We start from the raw sequence: 19,033 nt of genomic DNA on the forward strand, positions 1-19,033 counted from the left end.
AACAATGAAGCCAACAATGCCAATAAGCCAAAAAGAATGACTATACCTGGCAGGATGAGTAGCTAAGCAAATGGGGGAAAAAATGGAAAGCAGCAACAGAAAAATAATGCAATGATAGGAATAAGTCAATACTCTCTTTAATAACTCTCAGTGTGAATGGTCCTGATTCTCTAATCAAAAGATTGGCAGAATGGATCAAGAAACAAAATCCAACAGTATACAGTGTGCAAGAAATACATTTAATTCAAAAAGAAACACAGAATAAAAAGTGTGCATACCCATGTTTATATTAGCACAACTCATAATAACTACCTCTTGGAAACAGCTTATATGTCCATTAACAGATGAATGGATAAAGAAAATGTGGTATTTATACATGATGAAGGACTACTCTGCTGTAAAGAAGGGTAAACTTGAATCATATGTAGAAAAATGGATGCAGCTTGACACCATTATGTTAAGTGAAGTAAATCAGATACACAAGCTTAAATATAGCATAATTTCTCTTATATGAAAAACTCAGTATATATATAAAGTGTGAAATAAAGGATAGATAATAGGAAAAAAGACAGAGAGGAAAAAAGTTATTGGCTAATCCAGTATCTAAAAATGTACCTTGATTTAGTATAACTGTCTTATTTGTTTTATATGTTTTTTGGCCTGTTAGTCTAGTTGTTGATCTGTATATATGATAATTAACTTTTTAAGAACTTATAAGTAAATGAATCTGATGCTGGCAAAATAAAAGTGATGGAGGGAAGAGGGGGAAAAAAGAACTGAAATGCATTATTACATTACCGTGTGACAGGAACCTAGAAAAAAGCAGGGGTAGCTATTCTATTTGCAGACAAAATGGATTTAAAGCCAAGACTGATCAAGAGAGACAAAGAAAGTCACTACATCCTTGTAAAGGGAACAATCCAAGAGGAAGAGATAACAGTCATAAATATAAATGCACCAAATACCAGCACACACAACTATATAAAACAAATATTAATGAACATGAAAAATCAAATAAGCACTAATACAGTTGTAACGGGGGACCTCAAAACCCCACTGTCACAAATAGACATATCAACTAGACAAAAAAAATCAACAAATATCAGAACTAAACTAAACTTTTGAACAAATGGACTTAGTAGATGTCTAGAGAGTGTTCCACTCCACAACATCAGAATACACATTCTTCTCAACTGCACACAGGACTTTCTCCAAAGTGGACCAAATACTAGCTCATAGAACATGCTTAAGGAAATGCAAAGGAATTGAAATTATCCCATGTATTTTTTTTTTGGTACCGGGGATTGAACTTGGGTCCTTGAGCTTGCGCAGCAGGTGGTGAAACCACTGAGCTAAATCCCCGGCCCATATCCCATGTATATTATCAGACCATAGTGCAATGAAATTGGAAATCAATGATAAAAGAAACCAGAAAAACTTCATAAACACATGGAAATTAAATAACATCCTCCTGAATAACCAATGGGTCACAGATGAAATTAAAGATGAAATTAGACAGTTTCTACAATTAAATGATAATGCCAATACAACATACTGGAACTTATGGGATGCAATGAAAGCAGTCCTATGAGGAAAATGTATAATGGTGAATTCTCATACCAGAAAAACAGAGTGAGCTCAAATAAACAACCTAATGTTGAACCTCAAGCTTCTAGAAAAAGAAAAGCAAGTCAAGCCCAAAGCTCATATGAGGAAGAAAATTACAAAGATCAGAGCAGAAATTAATGAGACTAAGAAAACAATACAAAGAATCAATAAATTAAAGCATTGGTTCTTTGAAAGGTTAAATAAAATTAACAAACTCTTAGCCAACCTTATCAAAAAAGGAAAAAAAATACTCAAATCCATGCAATTAGGAATGAAAAGGGTGACATCACAACAAATCCTGCAGAAATCCAGAACATCATCAATACCTACTCCAAGAACCTGTATTCTAATAAGATGGAAAACTCAGAAGAAATGGACAGATTCCTAGACACATATGAATTAGCAAATCTGAGTCAAGAAGATATACAAGTTCTAAATAACCCAATATCAGTCAATGAAATTGAAGAAGCAATTAAAAACCTACCAACAAAGAAAAGCCCAGGCCCTGATGGATTCACTGCTGAATTCTACAAGAAATTTAGAGAAGACCTAATTCAACTACTTCTCAAAACTGTTTAATGAAATTGAAAGGGAAGTAAACCTCCCACATTCATTCCTGGAAGCAAACATTACTCTGATACCAAAATCAAAGAAGGATCCAACCAAAAAAGAGAACTAAAGGCCAGTCTCCCTAATGAACATACATGTAAAAATCCTCACTAATATACTGGCAAACAGAATACAGCAAAACAAGATTATACACTATGGCCAAATAGGATTCATTCAGGGATGCAGGGATGGTTAAACATATGCAAATCAATAAATGTAATACACCATATTAACAAAGCCAAGGACAAAAACCATATGATCCTCTCAAAAGATGCAGAAAAGCATTTGACAAGGTCCAACACCCATTCATGATAAAAACGCTACAGAAAATTGATATAGATGATCTTTATCTCAATCTGATAAAAGCTATGACAAACCAACAGCCAACATCATACTAAATGGACAAAAACTGAAAGATTTCACTGTAAAATCAGGAACAAGACAAGGACGTCCACTACCACCACTCTTATTCAATATAGTTCTGGAAACATTAGCCAGAGAAACTAGACAAGAGAAAAAATATAAAAGGAATAGGGCCAGGGATTTAGCTCAGTGGTTCCGGCACTTGCTTCGCAAGCTCAAGGTCCTGAGTTTGATCCCCAGTACCAAAAAGTAAATAAAATAAAATAAAATAAAAGTAAAGTAAAAGGAATAAGGATAGGAAAGGAAGAAGTCAAATCATCATTATTTGCAAATGACATGATACTCTACATAGAAGATCCCAAAAACCACCAAAAGACTTCTACATTTAATAACCAAATTCAGTGTCATGGCTGGATACAAAGTCAGCAGTCAACAATCAATAGCATTTCTGTACACAAATAAACTTACTGAAAGAGAAATTAGGGAAACAATACCTTTCACAATAGCACCCCCAAAAATGAAATACGTAGGAATCAATCTAACGAAGGAAATAAAAGACCTTTACATTGAAAACTACAGTACTCTGAAAAAGGAGATGAAAGAGGATACCAGAAAATGGAAAGATAGTCCGTGTTCTTGGGTAGGAAGAACCAATATAGTGAAAATGGCCATACTTCCAAAATTGTTACACAAATTTAATGCAACCCCAATCAAAATGCCAATTGCATATCTCATAGAATTAGGGAAAACCTAAAATTCATTTGGAACCAAAAGAGACCTATAATAGCAAAAGCAATTCTGGGCAACAAAGGCAAGGCAGGGGGCATCACAATCCCTGACTTGAAATTATACTACAAAGCTATTGTGATTAAAAAAAAAAAAAAAAAAACAGCGTGGTACTGGCAAGAGAAAAAAACAGACTCGAGGATCAATGGAATAGATTAGAAGATGCACAAACAATTCCAAATATACTCAGCCATCTCATCTTTGACAAAGGGGCCAAACACCCTCACTGGAAGAAAGATAGCCTCTTTAATAAATGGTGCTGGAAAAATTGGCTTTCCACGTGTTGAAGATTAAAACTAGACCCATATCTTTCACCATGCACTAAAATAAAATCAAAGTGAATCAGAGATCTAAGTATTAAAACAGAAACACTAAATCTGCTGAAAGATAAAATAGGTAGAACTCTTGAAGACATTGGTGTAGACAAAGACTTTGTGAACAAAACCCCCATTGCACGGAAAATACCACAAAGAATCAACAACTGGAATCTCATTAAAAAGCTTTTGTACAGCAAAAGAAACTACCTACAGAGTAAAGAGACAACACACAGTGTGAGAAAAAATGTTTGCCAGCTGTTCCTCAGACAAAAGACTAATATCTAGAATACATAAAGAACTGAAAAAATTCTGACTCCCCAGTCTACAAATGGGTATCTGAAATGAACAGACACTTCTCAGATGAGGAAGTAGAAACAGGAAATAAATATATGAAAAAATGTTCCACATCACTGGTCTTTCAAGAGATGCAAATTAAAACAACACTGAGATTCCATCTCACTCCAAAAAGAATGACTGTTATCAAGAAATCAGTCAATAACAAATGCTGGTGGGGCTCCCACTGTTTGGTGGGAGTGTAGACTGATGCAGCCACTGTGGAAATGAGCGTGGAGATTCCTCAAAAAACTAAAACTAGAGGTTTCATTTGAGCCAGCTGGTCCCCTCTTGGTATCTTTCAAAAGAATTAAAAGCATCATACCACAGCAATAATGCATACTCATGTTTATAGCAGCATAGTTTATAATAGCTAAATCTTAGAAACAGCCCAAATGCCCATCAACCATTCAATGGATAAAAAAGATGTGGGGTTTTTTTATACAATAGAGTACCACTCTGCCATAAAGAAGGATAAGCTTGAGATATTTCTATCTAAATAGATGCACCTTGAGACCATACTCTTAAGTGAAATAAATCAGACACATTTAAATTCTGCATTGTTTCTCTGGCATGAGAAATCAAAGTGTAAATAGCTAACTATATGCTATTACTGTTGATTGTTAGTAGGGATATAGTTGTTGCATTTAGTAGATATTTACTATATGTCAATATTTGGTATGTTTTATAGTTATACAATAATTATAGATCTCTTTTCTGTGGTTAACAGTAGTACGTTATTGTTTGTTATGATGTGTCAATATTCAGTTTGTCTTTGAGGCCATTATTGTTGTTGCTAATTTAGTCACTATTGCTGAGGTGACACAGTTGTGGCTTCTAATAGATATTCTCCACATACCAATATCCAGATTGCCTGTGTGTAACTAACAATGCTGCAATTCATTCTTGGAGAACTGAGTGCTGAACCAATAACACTGCATTCTCCTCTCCTAAATTAATGGAGGTAGTTCAGTCTAGGGACAGAGGCAAAGGCCTATAGTTAACCACAACCAGAGTGTGGTCAATGAAAAGTAGACATGAACCAAAGAGATTGCCGGGGCTGGGGATACAGCTCAGTGGCCCCACACCTGCCTGGCAAGCATAAGGTCCTGAGATCAATTCCCAGTACTGGAAAATAAATTTTAAAATAAATAAATAAAGAGATTGCCATACTAGCAACAAAGTTTTTCTACTATAAGTACTTGCAAACTCTTGCACAAAAAAATAATAATAGTAATAATTTTTTTTCAACAACAATAGAAACATGAGAAGACAAGGCAACAAAATGTCTCCAGAGGTCGAGAATGTAGCTCAGTGGTGCAGCATCTGCCTGGCAAGCACAAGTCCCTGAGTTCAATTCCTGGTACCAAAAAAGAAAAAAAAAATGCCTCCAGAAACTCCCAACTCTCCCATAGTTGATCCCTGGGACATCTAGAGCGAGGAAATTTAAAGCCATACAGCTAAATTAATAAAAATGATAAAACATGAGATGAAAAAACAAATTAATAAGGTGATTGGCCAACTCAAGATATAATTTAAACAAATAATGGATTTTATTAACAATCAGCAAGTTTTCAGAGGACACTAATTAAAAAGTAGATGAAGGCTGGGGATTTAGCTTAGTGGTGCCATTGCCTGCCTCGCAAACACAAGGTCCCAAGTTCGATTCCTGGTACCAAAAAAAAAAACGAAATGAGCTGAACAAAATGATACAAAACATGAATGACCAAATTAGCAAAGAATTTGAGGCCATCATAAAGTACCAAACAGAAATCCAGGGAATTAAAAATTCTATTGAAAGTATGGGCAGCAGAAACAACCTATGTGAGGAGAGAGTGTCACAATTAGAAGACAGGACTGGTGTGATATCAATGACAAATTACTCAGAGATACCTTGAAAACACAAAGAGAACATGAAAAATGAATCCAACACCTACTAAAGCATGGTCTTTACATCTGCATTTTTATCAACGTTTTGATCTGAGCTTCAAAAAGAATCTCCCATCAAAGCTCAATTTACAGCATTCTAGGACTTCTCTAGCTGGCATCTCCTTTCCAAAATCCTTTCCAAACCTTTCCAAATTCCTCCCACAAACTAGTTCCAAAGGCTTTTAAACCACATAGTCATGAATATTCACAGGACCAGCTCCTCTCCTAGTACCAAAATCTGTCTTAGTCACTGTCTCATCTCTGAGACACAATATCTGACACCCATAGATTAAAGGAGGAGAAGTTTATTTTGGCACACAGTTTATTTTGGTCAACAGTCAGCCAGCTCCAAGGCAAAATAGCATGGCAGAGGGCATAGCAGAGGAGAGGCTGCTCACATCATAGTAACCAGGAAGCAGAATGTAAAAAGAGAAGCCAGGGAGAGATACACCCTTCCAGGTCATGCCTTCAGTAGCCTACCTCTTCCAACCAGACCTCACTTCCTAACAAGTCAGCTGTATTTCCCCCATGATTTAATCACCTTCCAAAAGTCCCACCTATGAGCACATGAGGCCTTTCGGGACAATCTTTACCTAAGCTCCCACTGGTCTCTGGCCCCAGTAGTTTCGTGTTTGGGTGGAATTCAGCTCTGAACAATTTAAATTGTTCCTGTAAGAATGTTGCCAAGGCAATTCATAAGGAAAAAAGCTTAAAACAATATAGGACTTTCAGATGCAGTCATCAATCTGTCATCCTGTGATATATAGAAATTGTGTCTGGGCCAAACTATAGAAGCTTTTCAAATCCTAGGCAATTAATATTTATGCAAAGAAATCGCTTCTTGGCCTTTTGGCTAAGATCAAGTGTAATATTTATGCAAAGCGTGCATTTTTAAATTACTTCCAGAATCAAAGTTATTAGAAGTAAGCTCTTGAAAGATCAGATTCAATTTTCAAGGGGTACAAAGCATACCTGTATTTTATCCTACATTCTGTTTAGTTTATATTTTAATGATGCAAACTTTTAGATGAATTAGGCACATAACCTCCTATGATAGCAAATAAGAAATACCCTCCTCTTCTAACTTGAGTATTTGGTTTTACTTACTTGAACTAGGAATGTCCTGAAACAGTTACTGATCATACTGTCTGATTATTGTCAAAAGGAACAGATCAATATTGATACTGCCAAAATCACTGCATTTGGCAGGATTTTCCAGTATTCAAATACAGTCTTTTTTTTTTTTGGTACTGGGGATCGAACTCAGGACCTTGTGCTTGCACAGCAGGTGCCTGAACCACTGAGCTAAATCCCCGGCCAAATACAGTCTTTACAAACCTTGCTGCAAGATTATGTCCCTTTTTCAAAAGCTATTGTCTCCTCTGAAAGATACATTCAGGAGGGCATCCTATTTTTTTAATTTTTAAAAATTACACAAGAAGCCAGGCAAGGTGGTGCACATCTATAATCCCAGCACTCAGGGGGCTGAGGCAGGAGAATTCCTGTGAGTTCAAGGCCAGCCTGGACTACTTAGTGAGTTCAAGGCCAGCCTGAACTACATAGAGAGACCCTATCTCAAAACAACAACAAAAAATTATAGGAGACAATTTAAACTTTTTGTTTTAATATTGAAAATATATTTAGTGATTTTTTTCTTTTTTATTAATTTTAGTGGTACACTTTTGATATACATAATGATCACATTCATCATAGGGAATTCATACCTGTACATACTATATCATGATTCTTCTTTTTTCCCCATTGCCCTATTTAATGTTTTTTTATGATAAAAATCATGCTTTTGTTTTAGAAAATTTAAATGCAAAAGAATATAGCCTTTTAACTATTGTTAACATAGTTAGTTAGAAACATACTTTTATGGTTGGTTTTTCACAAGACACTAACAAAAAGAAAATAAGAGATTCTCTGGTTGTTTGGTTAGTTTTTTGAAACAAGATTTCACTATGTAGTTTGGGCTGGCCTTGAACTCATAATCCTCCTGCCTCAGTTACCCAAGTGCTGGGATTTTGGGCATGTGCCACCAGGCCCCATTAGTAGAGGAACATTTTAAAAGGCATTGAATCAGTTAAGAGTACTAGATTCAACTGCCAGGTAAGGTGGAGCCTGCCTCTAATCTCAGCACTCAGGAGGCTGAGGCAGGAGGATCGTAGTGAGGTCAAGGATATACTGGACTACCTCATGAGTTCAAGGGCAGCCTGAAGTACATAGTGAGACCCTGTCAAAAAAAAATTAGATTCCACCTTAATAGATACCTTAAAACAAAAGTGGCTTAAATAAGATAGAAATTCAATTCCCAAATAATTTTAGGCAATCTATGACTGGTATGGAAACTTTGCAATCAATAGGATACCTTATTCCTTCTAACTTGTTGCTCGATCTTAGTACTATCTGCAACACAGCCACTGTCCTATGATATAGACTGCTCTAGCTCAGTCCCTTATTCCTGTCTTCTATTCAGGAGGAAGAAGAAATGGGAAAGTAAGGACCAACATACAATTTAGGATCAACATACAATTTAGGAAATTTCTAACATGAAATTTAGACACTTAATCCATTTCTGTTGCTATAACTGAATACCTGGGACTGGGTAATTTATAAAGAAAAATTTTTATTTCTTACAACTCTGAAGACTAGAAAGTCCAACCAAGCCTTCCTGGTAACGGGGACTCTGCAGAGCCATGAAGTGATACAGAACATCATATGGGAAGAGGGGTCTCACAAGAGTTGGTCAAACTGGCTTTTATACAGACCTACTCTTGTGATAACCAACCCACTCCCTTAATAGCCCAATAATGCAAGAATGCAGAAGTGGCTTTGCTTTCATGACCCAGTCACCTCTTTTTTTTTTTTTTTTTTGCTTAAATTCTTTCATTGGTACATTTTAGGTATACATTATAATGTTCCCATTTGGTCCTGCCTCCTGTTACCTGACAATGAGGAATGAATTTCAACATGAGTTTTTGGTGGGCACATTTACACCATAGAAGACACCAAAAGAAACATAAAACAAAAAAAAAATTTTTTTAAAGACAACTTGGAGGAAACAGACTGTTCAAGAAGAAACTCAGTAAAAATAAAAGCTACCATTGATGTGCTTAGATATACAGACCATATTCTATCTATAAAATAAACACAGGCTGCTTTTCATACTCAGTGAAAAAAAAAAAGAGCTCCTGAAAATTAAAATTATGATAATTGAAAAACTCAATATATAGCCAGTATATAGCCAGTCATGGGGAGGGGGGCATGCCTGTAATCCCAGCACTAGGGAAACTGAGGCAGGAGGATCGCTGCAAGTTCAAGGCCAGCTTGGGCTACATAGTGAGTTTAAGGACAGTCTGAACTACATAGTGAGACCCTGTCTCAAACAATCAAAACAAACAAAACAAAACTCAATATATAAAAAGGAAAGAACAGCAAAATAAAGGAAAAAATAAAAACAGGAAGAAAAAAAGAATTAAATAGAGCCAAGGAGAGAGAGAGAGAGCCCAAACCCTTCAAAAAAATGAAGAAAAAAAAATTGAGTAAAATAAATTCCTCTGGGAGCTGGGGATGTAGGTCATTGGTGCTGTGCACCTGGCAAGTGCAAGATCCTGAGTTTGATCCCCCCAGTACAAAAAAATAAATAAATAAAATAAAATAAATTCCTCTGAAAAACAAAAAAGGTCAGTATTCATAAAGTTTAACTCCAGAAGAGCAAAAGATATGGAGACTAGGAGAAACATACATAAGGAAACTGATAAATTAGTTTCAGAATTCCAACGTGCAAATAATGAAAGGTACAGAAGAATTGAGAAAATACAAGAGAAGAATTCATGTAAGAGATAAAAAAATTTCCCTAAAACTGAATAATATGTTTCTAGATTAAATGGGCTCATAGAGTGCCCAAAGCAATGATTGAAAATATAGTAACACTAAGACACATTCTTGAGACTTCAGAAAGCTAGGGACAAAATTAAAAATCATATTAGACTCAAGAGAGAGAGAAAGAAGCAGTTCTTTTATAAAGGAATAAGAATCATTATGGCTTTGGTCTTCTCAAAAGCAACCCAGGAGACTAGATGACAATAAAATAAGATCTTGAAAATTCTGAGGAAAATCATATCTAATACAGAATTTTCTATTTAGCTAAATTATTGATCAAGTATTCAGGCAGAATAAGATATTTTCTGATATACAAAGTCTCAAAAAATTTTCCCCAGTAGGGTAACTGTGGTTGACAACAATCATTTGTATATTTCTAAGTAATAATGAGGGTTTTGAATGTTTCCCACAAATACATGTTTAAGATGATAAATATGCCCATTACCCTGATCGTCACATATTATATAGAGAGAATAATATATCACAGTACTCCATAAATATGTACAACTATGTGTTAAATATATATTTTTAAAGAAATCTTTCTGCTATGAACCCTTTCTTGTGAACTTCTAAAGAATATATTCACAAAAATGAAAGAATAAACCAAGAAAGGAAATAATGTCAGGTCCAGAAAACAGGAAATTCAACACAAAGGCACTGAAAGGGAACTCTAGAAATGATAAACAAAGATTCCTCTTTGTAGCAGTGCACCTGGCAGAGAAGGAAAACAGTCCAAATGGAAGCAGGCTAGAAGGCTCTCACCCCAGGAAAGATTTTTTTCAGAAAAAAGAAATTGATAAAATAACCAAAGTGTCTTAATATGTGGAAAAAAAGATTTAAACAATTGTTTTAATTAGATTAAAATACCTAGAATTTAAATGGTGACAGAAAAGTTTGCATATTAAAAAGGTCTACTCCAACAAAAAATGCATGGAAAAAGAAAAGTAACAGCATATTACATGACTCAAATGTCAACAGATTTTATACAATCATAATGAAATAAACTGAATGCTGATCAGAACAAAATCAAAACTAAGTGTTGAGAGAATGAGAGTGAGGTGTACAAGGAGAGCTATGTTGGTTTATATGGGGGCAGAAGAGAAAAAGAGAAACAAATTTTCATAGACTATGATTGGAATTCATCAGATAACACCTAAAGCTGAAACAACAAGAATAGCAATATGACTGGGTTAAAAAAAAAAGTCTGTGCCACCAGGTGGTTTCCAATTTTTTGTTTTTAAAATGAAAAGAACACCAAGTTGAGTAGCACTTGCTAGAACATTAGAAGCCATTTTTATTGGTAGCTCTTTGTATGGTTTTGGCATATAAGTTAGAAGGAATTTGACAATCTGATATCTTAAATTTATGAAAATAACTTTTCTTAGCACTATAACAATAGAAATAAAATTTATACAGAATATTATATCATTCAGCCAGGCATGGTGGTTCACACCTGTAATCCCGGCACTTGGGAGGATTGCCATGAGTTTGAGGCCAGCCTGGGCTACATAGTGAGACCCTGTCTCAAAAAAAAAAAAAAAAGAATATTATGTCATTCATGCAGTAATTTAGTCACACAGACCTGAACTAATTGACAAAAGAGCCCAGTCTGGTCATACTATTCAGAGGTACATTTCTAATTAAAGTTTATGCTTTGTGCCAATAATATTTCCCAAAATTGGAAATGTGTTGTTTTGATTAATTATATTGAATAATAATACTAATAATGACTCAGTCAAGATTACCCCTTATAGCCCATGCTCATAGAATATTTAGAAATCTTGCAATACAGAGATATTTTTGATACAAAGAACTATGACACAGTGATCAATAAAAGATTGCCAAGCATAAAATTCTTTTACATTATCACAAAACTCTGAAGGGAAAGTATAATGGAAATATGAGTTCAAGGAGAAAAGGAAACTATAAATTTCCATCAGTTAAAAAAGAAGAGCTTGATCACTTACCTAGCATATGAAAGATCCTGGATTCAATCTCTGAAAACTACAAAAAGAAAAAGAGAAGAGAAAGAGAAAGAAGGAAACAGACAGCTTGAGTGTGGCACAGTAGCACACAAATGTCATCCCAACTACTTGGGAAGCTGAGGCAGGAGGATCACAAGTTTGAGGCCAGCCCAGACCACTTAGTGAGACTGTATCTCAAAATAAAACTAAAAGGGCCTGGGGATGTAGTTCAGGGGTGGAGTAATTGCCTAGCATGTGCACAGCCCTGAGTTCAATCCCCAGTACCAAAAAGGAGGAAGAGGACAAGAAGGAAGAGTAGTTTGTTCAGTACTTTTTAAATTGAATAATGTGAGGATCAAATCACCATGATATTTAGATTCCATTGCATTACATTTCTAAGAGTGACATAGAGTCATAATAACTAGTTGAAAAACTGTAACAACTAGTTTTATTTTAAATGTTGATATTTAAAATATGCTGGAAGGTACATCTTTAGCAACTACTTATACTTAGAATTTTCAAATCTAGATATTTACTTAAAACATATCAAGAGGTATATTGCTTTTAAGATTCCTTTAAGAGATATGTGAGAAAAAAAAATGCTCAAAGCCAAGGCTAATTATGGTCTGATTTGTGTTCTCTCTCTCTCTCTCTCTCTCTCTCTCTCTCTCTCTCTCTCTCTCTCTCTGTTTGTATCAGGAAGCAAATTTAAGGCTTCACACTTACCAGGCAGGTGCTGTACTGCTAAGCTACATCCCCAGCCCTTGTTCTCATTTTTTTCTTGATAGTTTTCTTCTCTTCCTATCTCAATCACAAGTTCTCTTTGTGTCAGAATTATGTTGAATTTCTTGTGCCCCCCTTCAAAAAATAAAAACCTCAGGAAGAGGAGCATGTAAAGCAAAGTAAGCAGCCCTGGAGCTAAACAAAGCACTGGTTAATTTATACGATCATTGTACCCTGTCACTATTATAGCTCATGGTCATGGATTTTATGTACATTGCAGGTATAAATCAGGTGTAGTCTTTGGGCAGGAAGGTTTCCCTATCCCAAAATATAATTCCTCATTTTCTCCAGCTGCTATTGTTGCATGGAGTTCCTTCAAATATTGTCACAGATCTTTAGTCCACATTTATTCACAATGCATATGCCTTAGAAGTAACATTGACCTAGAATCATTAGATTAGTTCTTTTTTTTTTTTTTTTTGGTACCGGGGATCGAACTTGGGTACTTGTGCTTGCACAGCAGGTGGCGAAACCACTGAGCTAAATCCCCGGCCCAAAAGTTAACTTTTTTTTTTCCTTTTGGTACCGGGGATCGAACTAGGGACCTTGTGCTTTCAAGGCAGGCAGTGGAACCACTGAGCTAAATCTCCAGCCCCAGATTACTTCTTTTATACTGCAGAAATCTTTTTTTTTTTTTTTTGGTCAGTGATCAAACTCGAGTCCTTGCGCTTGCGAGGCAGGCGGCAGACCCACTGAGCTAAATCCCTGGCCCTCCTAGATTACTTCTTAAGAACAAGTTTTCATAAATGAGGATGAGAACCGAAAAGTCACTTGTCTGGAGTTTACATGTTAGTTTCTCAAACTGACAGATGAAGCCAGTTATCTCTGTTGTACTGAAATAATCCTGAAGCATGGATCAAGTATGACCTTAATTCTGAAAAAATCCTCATTCCTGGAAGCACATCTTTTTTTTAAAATAGACAGCTTCTCAGTGACTAAGTAAAAATAAAGGTAACGTTTACTAAATGCAATGCTGCTAGGTCTCCAGTTTGCAAATTATCCAAAGTAAAACTAAGCAGTCACAACTAGACCTTCCAATTGGTAAGTGAATGACTTAAAACTCTTCCTTTCCTACTTCTGGTAAATTTACACAATCAAAACCTTTTGGGCTGCAAATTTTCCTTCCGCTAATAAAGGGAAGATATTATTAGTTCAATGCCTACAATATGATAGGCATCCACTATTGTATGTTGTTCAAATAAACTGATTTTTAGGAGGGAAGAAATTCCTGAGGAATAATGGATAATGAAATTGGACTGCTTAATTAAACTGAAATCTGGGTCACTAAAGATTTATATCTTTGATTCATTTTTTTCTGCAGCAAGTGAGAGGGAACTTTGTTAGGTTGCAAGCCTGCATCTCAGAGCTCCACATGTTACAGAGAGAGGGTTGTTTCAGACCACAGAGCATTTCTCTGCAGCTGGCAGTAGAGGATGGGCTCCAGCAGTTCAAGCAATATAGCAGACATATGAACACAAGTGCTGCCCTGCCCTACACTTCTCTGGAGGTAAGAGATGCTGACTTTTAGGACTGAAAGCCATCTTCCCATTTTGGTCTATATAGGTGTTTCATTATTTATAATCCTTACATTGTTCTCTGTTTTATACAAGTTGAATGTAATTTTCAAAACTAGATTCTCTGCTCCTTGCAGGCAGAAACCATGTTTCTCTTTATCCTATAACCTATAAGAGTCTTAAAATATAGATAGGTATAGAAAGGAGCTCAGTAAATTAGAGACTAAAATGAATTATAAGGAAAAGCTGAAATAAAATCTGAATGTGCCATCTACCTCCAGATTTTTGGAATTTGTAAAACAAAACATTAAACTCTGTAGATTGGTATTGATATTTATGTTTACCTGAATATCCTTAAGAATTTGTAACTATCCTTAATCAAATTTTGGCATCAAATTGAGTAAATTTTCTTGGGATTATTTAATGTGCAAATATAAAAATTGCTACTATTCTAGTGCCAGACTGAGACAATTTTTTTTTTTTTTTTTTGATACCAGGGATCGAACTACAGACCTTGCACTTGCAGGGCAGGTGGCAGCACCACTGAGCTAAATCCCTGGCCCAGATATTTTGTTTGTTTGTTTGGTATTGGGGATCAAACGTGGGACCTTGCGCTTGCGAGACAGATGACAGAACCACTGAGCTAAATCCCCAGCCCTTGACTGAGACAGTCTTAAGAATATAAGTTAAGTTAAGTCATGGCTGCATACTCCATGGGTACATGAGTGAGTATGAGTTAAAATACATTTCAGCCTCTGGTAACTTCAGGCAGCAAACAGATGAGTTAAAAATAATTGTGTGGGACTTCTGCTTTCCAGTTTCACATGCAAGAAACTTGGAAGTTGCCACTTCATTCTAAATACTAGTGAAATACTAAACAATCTGAAAAGTCAACAACTGTGTTCAACTCCCTAAGAGAAATAAGTTCACAGGGCAAACTCCTGCCTTCAAAATTAGAGGGCTGGGGATTTAGCTCAGTGGTTTTGCCGCCTGCTGCACAAATGCAAGGACCTGAGTTTGATCCCCAGTGCCAAAAAAAAGAAAAAGAAAATTAGAGAGACAGATGGACAGAGGATTATAACATACTGGAGCATAAACCTCCATGGGAACCAGTGTGTGGCTAGAAAAATAAGAACTTTGATGAATAACTGAAAGCTAGGAATGAACAAGTCTGAAAGTTAAAAACTCCAGGACTCAGTCATAGAGAGGCCTCAAGAAATTTAATGAGGCTCTCACAATAAATATCAGGGGGAAATTACCTTATGCCTAAGACAAGGGGAGGGTAAAAGCAACCATTTTTAAATACGTCAGAGCATTTTGTTCTTTTTAACAAGTTTTTGCCTCAGAAGAAACTAGTTAAGCAGTTAAACAAAGCCTAACCTGCTGGGATTTTTATCAGAGCCTAATTGACCTGGGGGACAAGAAATACTAAACTTGGGCCAGCAATAGACTTCTAGCACACTCTAGCCCTCTTGTCCCAACTAATGGGGAGGGAAAAAAAACTAAGAAATACTTCTGAAATTTACAGTTCAGAGACATAGGTTCTCAAAAGACTGAGATCTAATATAAAATAAAATATAAATTATTTCATATTAAATTACATTTTATTTTATTAAATTTATACAACTTATATGCAATTTATAAAATTATTTATATCATTTTGTTTTAATATAATTTAATTTAATGTAATGCTAATGAATGCTTCCCTTCCTCCCATACTTAACACCGCATTATTAAGGGCCTCTTACAGCAGTCTCTTTGGCCCTGTACATCATGTCTGACTATCAAGAACATATAAGGCTCAATAAAAAGCAATGACCCTCACTGTTTGAAAAGACAAAACAATCATCAGAGCTAAATGTGACAGGGACATTGACATTATTGGAATGTACAATGTAAAACAACAATGATTAATACGGTAAGGGCTCTAATAGATAAAGTAGATACATGAAAGAGCAATTTGGCAAGAAATCTAATGGATAAAGTAGACACCACGATAGTCAACAGAAATCAAACACTTAACAGAAATGAAGTTTTTGATGGACTGGTTAATAGATTTGTCATGGCTGAGTGAATAATCTCAGAACATGAGGCTATATTAATAGAAACCTCCAAAATTTGAAAAGCGAAGAAAACAAAAACTGAGGGAAAAAAGCCCCAGAACAGAATATCTAAGCACTGAGGAAAAACTACAAAAGATATAAATAAATATATACAATAGAAATACCAGAAAAAGAAGGAGAAAGGGATAGAAGAAATATTTGAAGCAGCATTGATTGCAAATTTCCTAAATTAAGATCAGACAGCAAACTTAAGACCCAGGAAGTTCAGAGAACACTAATCACGTTAAAAGAAAAAAAAATCCTATACCTAGACATATTATTTTAAAACTACAGAAAATCAAAGATAAAGAAACAAGCCTAGAAGAAGCCAGAGGAGGGGAAGAAGAACAAAGAATTACATCCAATTTCTGCTTTAAAAACTACGCAAGCAAAACAGGAACAAAGAGAAGTATTTAGGGTTGAGAGAAAATAATCCACCAATCTGTAATTCTGTACCCTGTGAAATTATCCTTCAAAAATGAAGGAGAAACAAAGAATTTCTCCAACAAAAATTGAGGGAATTTTCCATAGACCTGTCTTCAAAGAAATGTTAAAAGAAGTTCTTTAGAGGGAAGGAAAATTTAGGGAGGCAGTGTAAAGGGATTGAAAATGATCAAGAAATTATATAACATATATGACATGTATAATATATATAATATCGTATATATTATATATAATATCCCAAACAAATGCAACTATTTTGAAACAGTTATGCAACACGCATACACTGATTTTTAAAAAGAAAAGAAAAAAATGAATCATTAAGAAAAGAAGCTCTTTAGAGAGAAGGAAAATAATATCAATCAGAAACTCAGATCTAGCCACATGCAGTAGTGCACATCTATAATTCTGGTTATTCAGGAGGCTAAGGAAAAAAGATCACAAGTTTGAGGCCAGCACAACTTAGCAATTCCCTGTATCAAAATTTAAAAAAAGGAGCTGGGAGTATAGCTGAGTGGTGGAGTGCTAACCTAGCATGAGTGAGGCCCTGGGTTTAATCCCCAGTACAAAAAGAAAGAGAGAAACAATGGTATAAAAGACAGGAGAGAGGAATTAAGATTGTTTTGTTGCAATAAAGTACTTGTAAAGTGGTATAGTGTTATTGATGTGTTATGTATACATAACAGCTTTACACAAAGAATGTAAACACTATGTACTGCAAGCATGTAGTAATAAAAAGTAAAACTTAAAAAAATAAAAAAGTAAGCTTGGATTAATTATAAATGTATATTGCAAACTCTAGGACAGTTGTGGTGAACCTATGACACGTGTTGTTTATCTTTTATGACAAAAGATGTTAATGTATGAGTTGTTCTTTCTAAACTAAAAACTTAATATTCAGGTTGAATTGCAGTGTTGGCACTTTGTGATAAATAAGTGGGTTTTAGGTTGCAGTTTGAGCACTTGATCTCTAAAAGGTTCGCCATCACTATTCTAGGACAACCACTTTAAAACATAAAGAAAAGAACTATAATTGACATGTTAAGAAAGGAAAGAAAATAGAATCATATAAGGTGCTTGGTTAAAAATACAAAAGGCGGGCCAGGGATTTAGCTCAGTGGTTTTGCCGCCTGCTGCGCAAGTGCAAGGACCCGAGTTCAATCCCCGGTACCAAAAAAAAAAATACAAAAGGCATAAAAAGAGTGAAAGTCAAAAATAAGAAAAAAGAGCAGCAACAAATAGAAAACAGTAATAAATATGATATATATTACCACTATGTCAGTAATCACTTTGAATGTCAGTGATCCCAGAGTTGGAGCTGGGACTGTGGTTCAGTGGTAGAGTGCTTGCCCAACCTAGGCAAGGCCCTGGGTTTGATGGTCAGCACCACAAAAAAATTAAAAGTAAAATTTTAAAAAGATTGTTAGAGTGGATTAAAAAGGAAGACCCACCTATATGCTGTGTATCAAAAACCCAATTTAAATATAAAGATGCAGGGGGAGGGAGGAGAGGAAAAGGAGGCAGAAAAAAAGGGGTAAAGAAAGAATTGAAGAAGGGAAAAGAGAAACAGAGCTTTTGCAAATGGATAGGGGACCAGAAGTTGGAAGGAGCAGACGGGAATGGGATGGGTAGGGGATGAAAAATATTAAGATGTGTTATATATGTGTACCAACTCCCCACAATAGATGTAATCATTATGTACTGCAAACATACTAATAAAAAATTTTAAACATAAAGATACATATAGCTTAAAAGTAAATGGATGGAGGGCCGGGGATTTAGCTCAGTGGTTCTGCCACCTGCCTTCCAAGCTCAAGGTCCTGAGTTCAATCCCCGGTATCAAAAAAAAAAAAGTAAATGGATGGAGAAAAATATACCATGCTAACACTAGTCAAAAGAAAGCAGGAGTCACTATATTAATTACAAACAAAGCAGACTTCAAGGCAAAGAAAGTTATCAGGGATAAAGAAGGGCATTACATAATGGTAAAGAAGGCAGTTCTTCAAGATGATATAACAATCCTTAACATGTATGCTTCTAACATCAGAGTGTCATATTAATGAGTGTCTTAAAGTAGTCAGATTTTTGTCACAGTGACAAAATGCCTGAGAATAACAACTTAAAGAAGGAAGAGATTTATTTTGGTTCACAGTTTCAGAGATTTCAGTCATGGTCATTTGACATTATTGCTTCTGGACCTGTGGTGAGGCAATATATCATGATGGAAGGGCATGGCAGTAGAAAGCTACTCACTTCATGGTGGCCAGAAAGCAAAGACAGAAAGGCACAGAGGACAAACATACCCTTCAAGGCTATACCCCCAGTGACCTACTTCCTCCAAGTAGGCTCAACCTCCTAAAGTTTCTACAACCTTCTAATAGCATCACAGGCTAAAACCA

The 19,033-nt window shown here is 35.5% G+C and overlaps 2 protein-coding genes and 1 pseudogene across 4 annotated transcripts in view; 2 read left to right on the forward strand and 1 right to left on the reverse strand.

Annotated features, from left to right (window-relative positions):
* Positions 1-19,033, reverse strand: part of Sema4f (ssemaphorin 4F) — a 170,699-nt gene that overhangs the window by 140,326 nt on the left and 11,340 nt on the right. The gene's annotated exons all lie outside the window — the stretch shown is intronic.
* Positions 1-19,033, forward strand: part of M1ap (meiosis 1 associated protein) — an 89,859-nt gene that overhangs the window by 16,128 nt on the left and 54,698 nt on the right. For all 3 annotated transcript variants that reach the window (XM_021258263.2, XM_004844659.3, XM_021258261.2), the window contains one exon: positions 13,899-14,084. In XM_021258263.2, coding sequence (XP_021113922.1) covers positions 13,899-14,084 — 186 coding nt within the window. The remainder of the gene's footprint in view (positions 1-13,898; positions 14,085-19,033) is intronic.
* LOC147829818 (U2 spliceosomal RNA) lies at positions 6,779-6,913 on the forward strand (annotated as a pseudogene).

This window comes from Heterocephalus glaber, unplaced genomic scaffold, assembly GCF_053883595.1.
Source record: "Heterocephalus glaber isolate CG9 unplaced genomic scaffold, H.glaber_assembly_v1.0 deba00000470, whole genome shotgun sequence".
NCBI classification, from domain to species: domain Eukaryota; kingdom Metazoa; phylum Chordata; class Mammalia; order Rodentia; family Bathyergidae; genus Heterocephalus; species Heterocephalus glaber.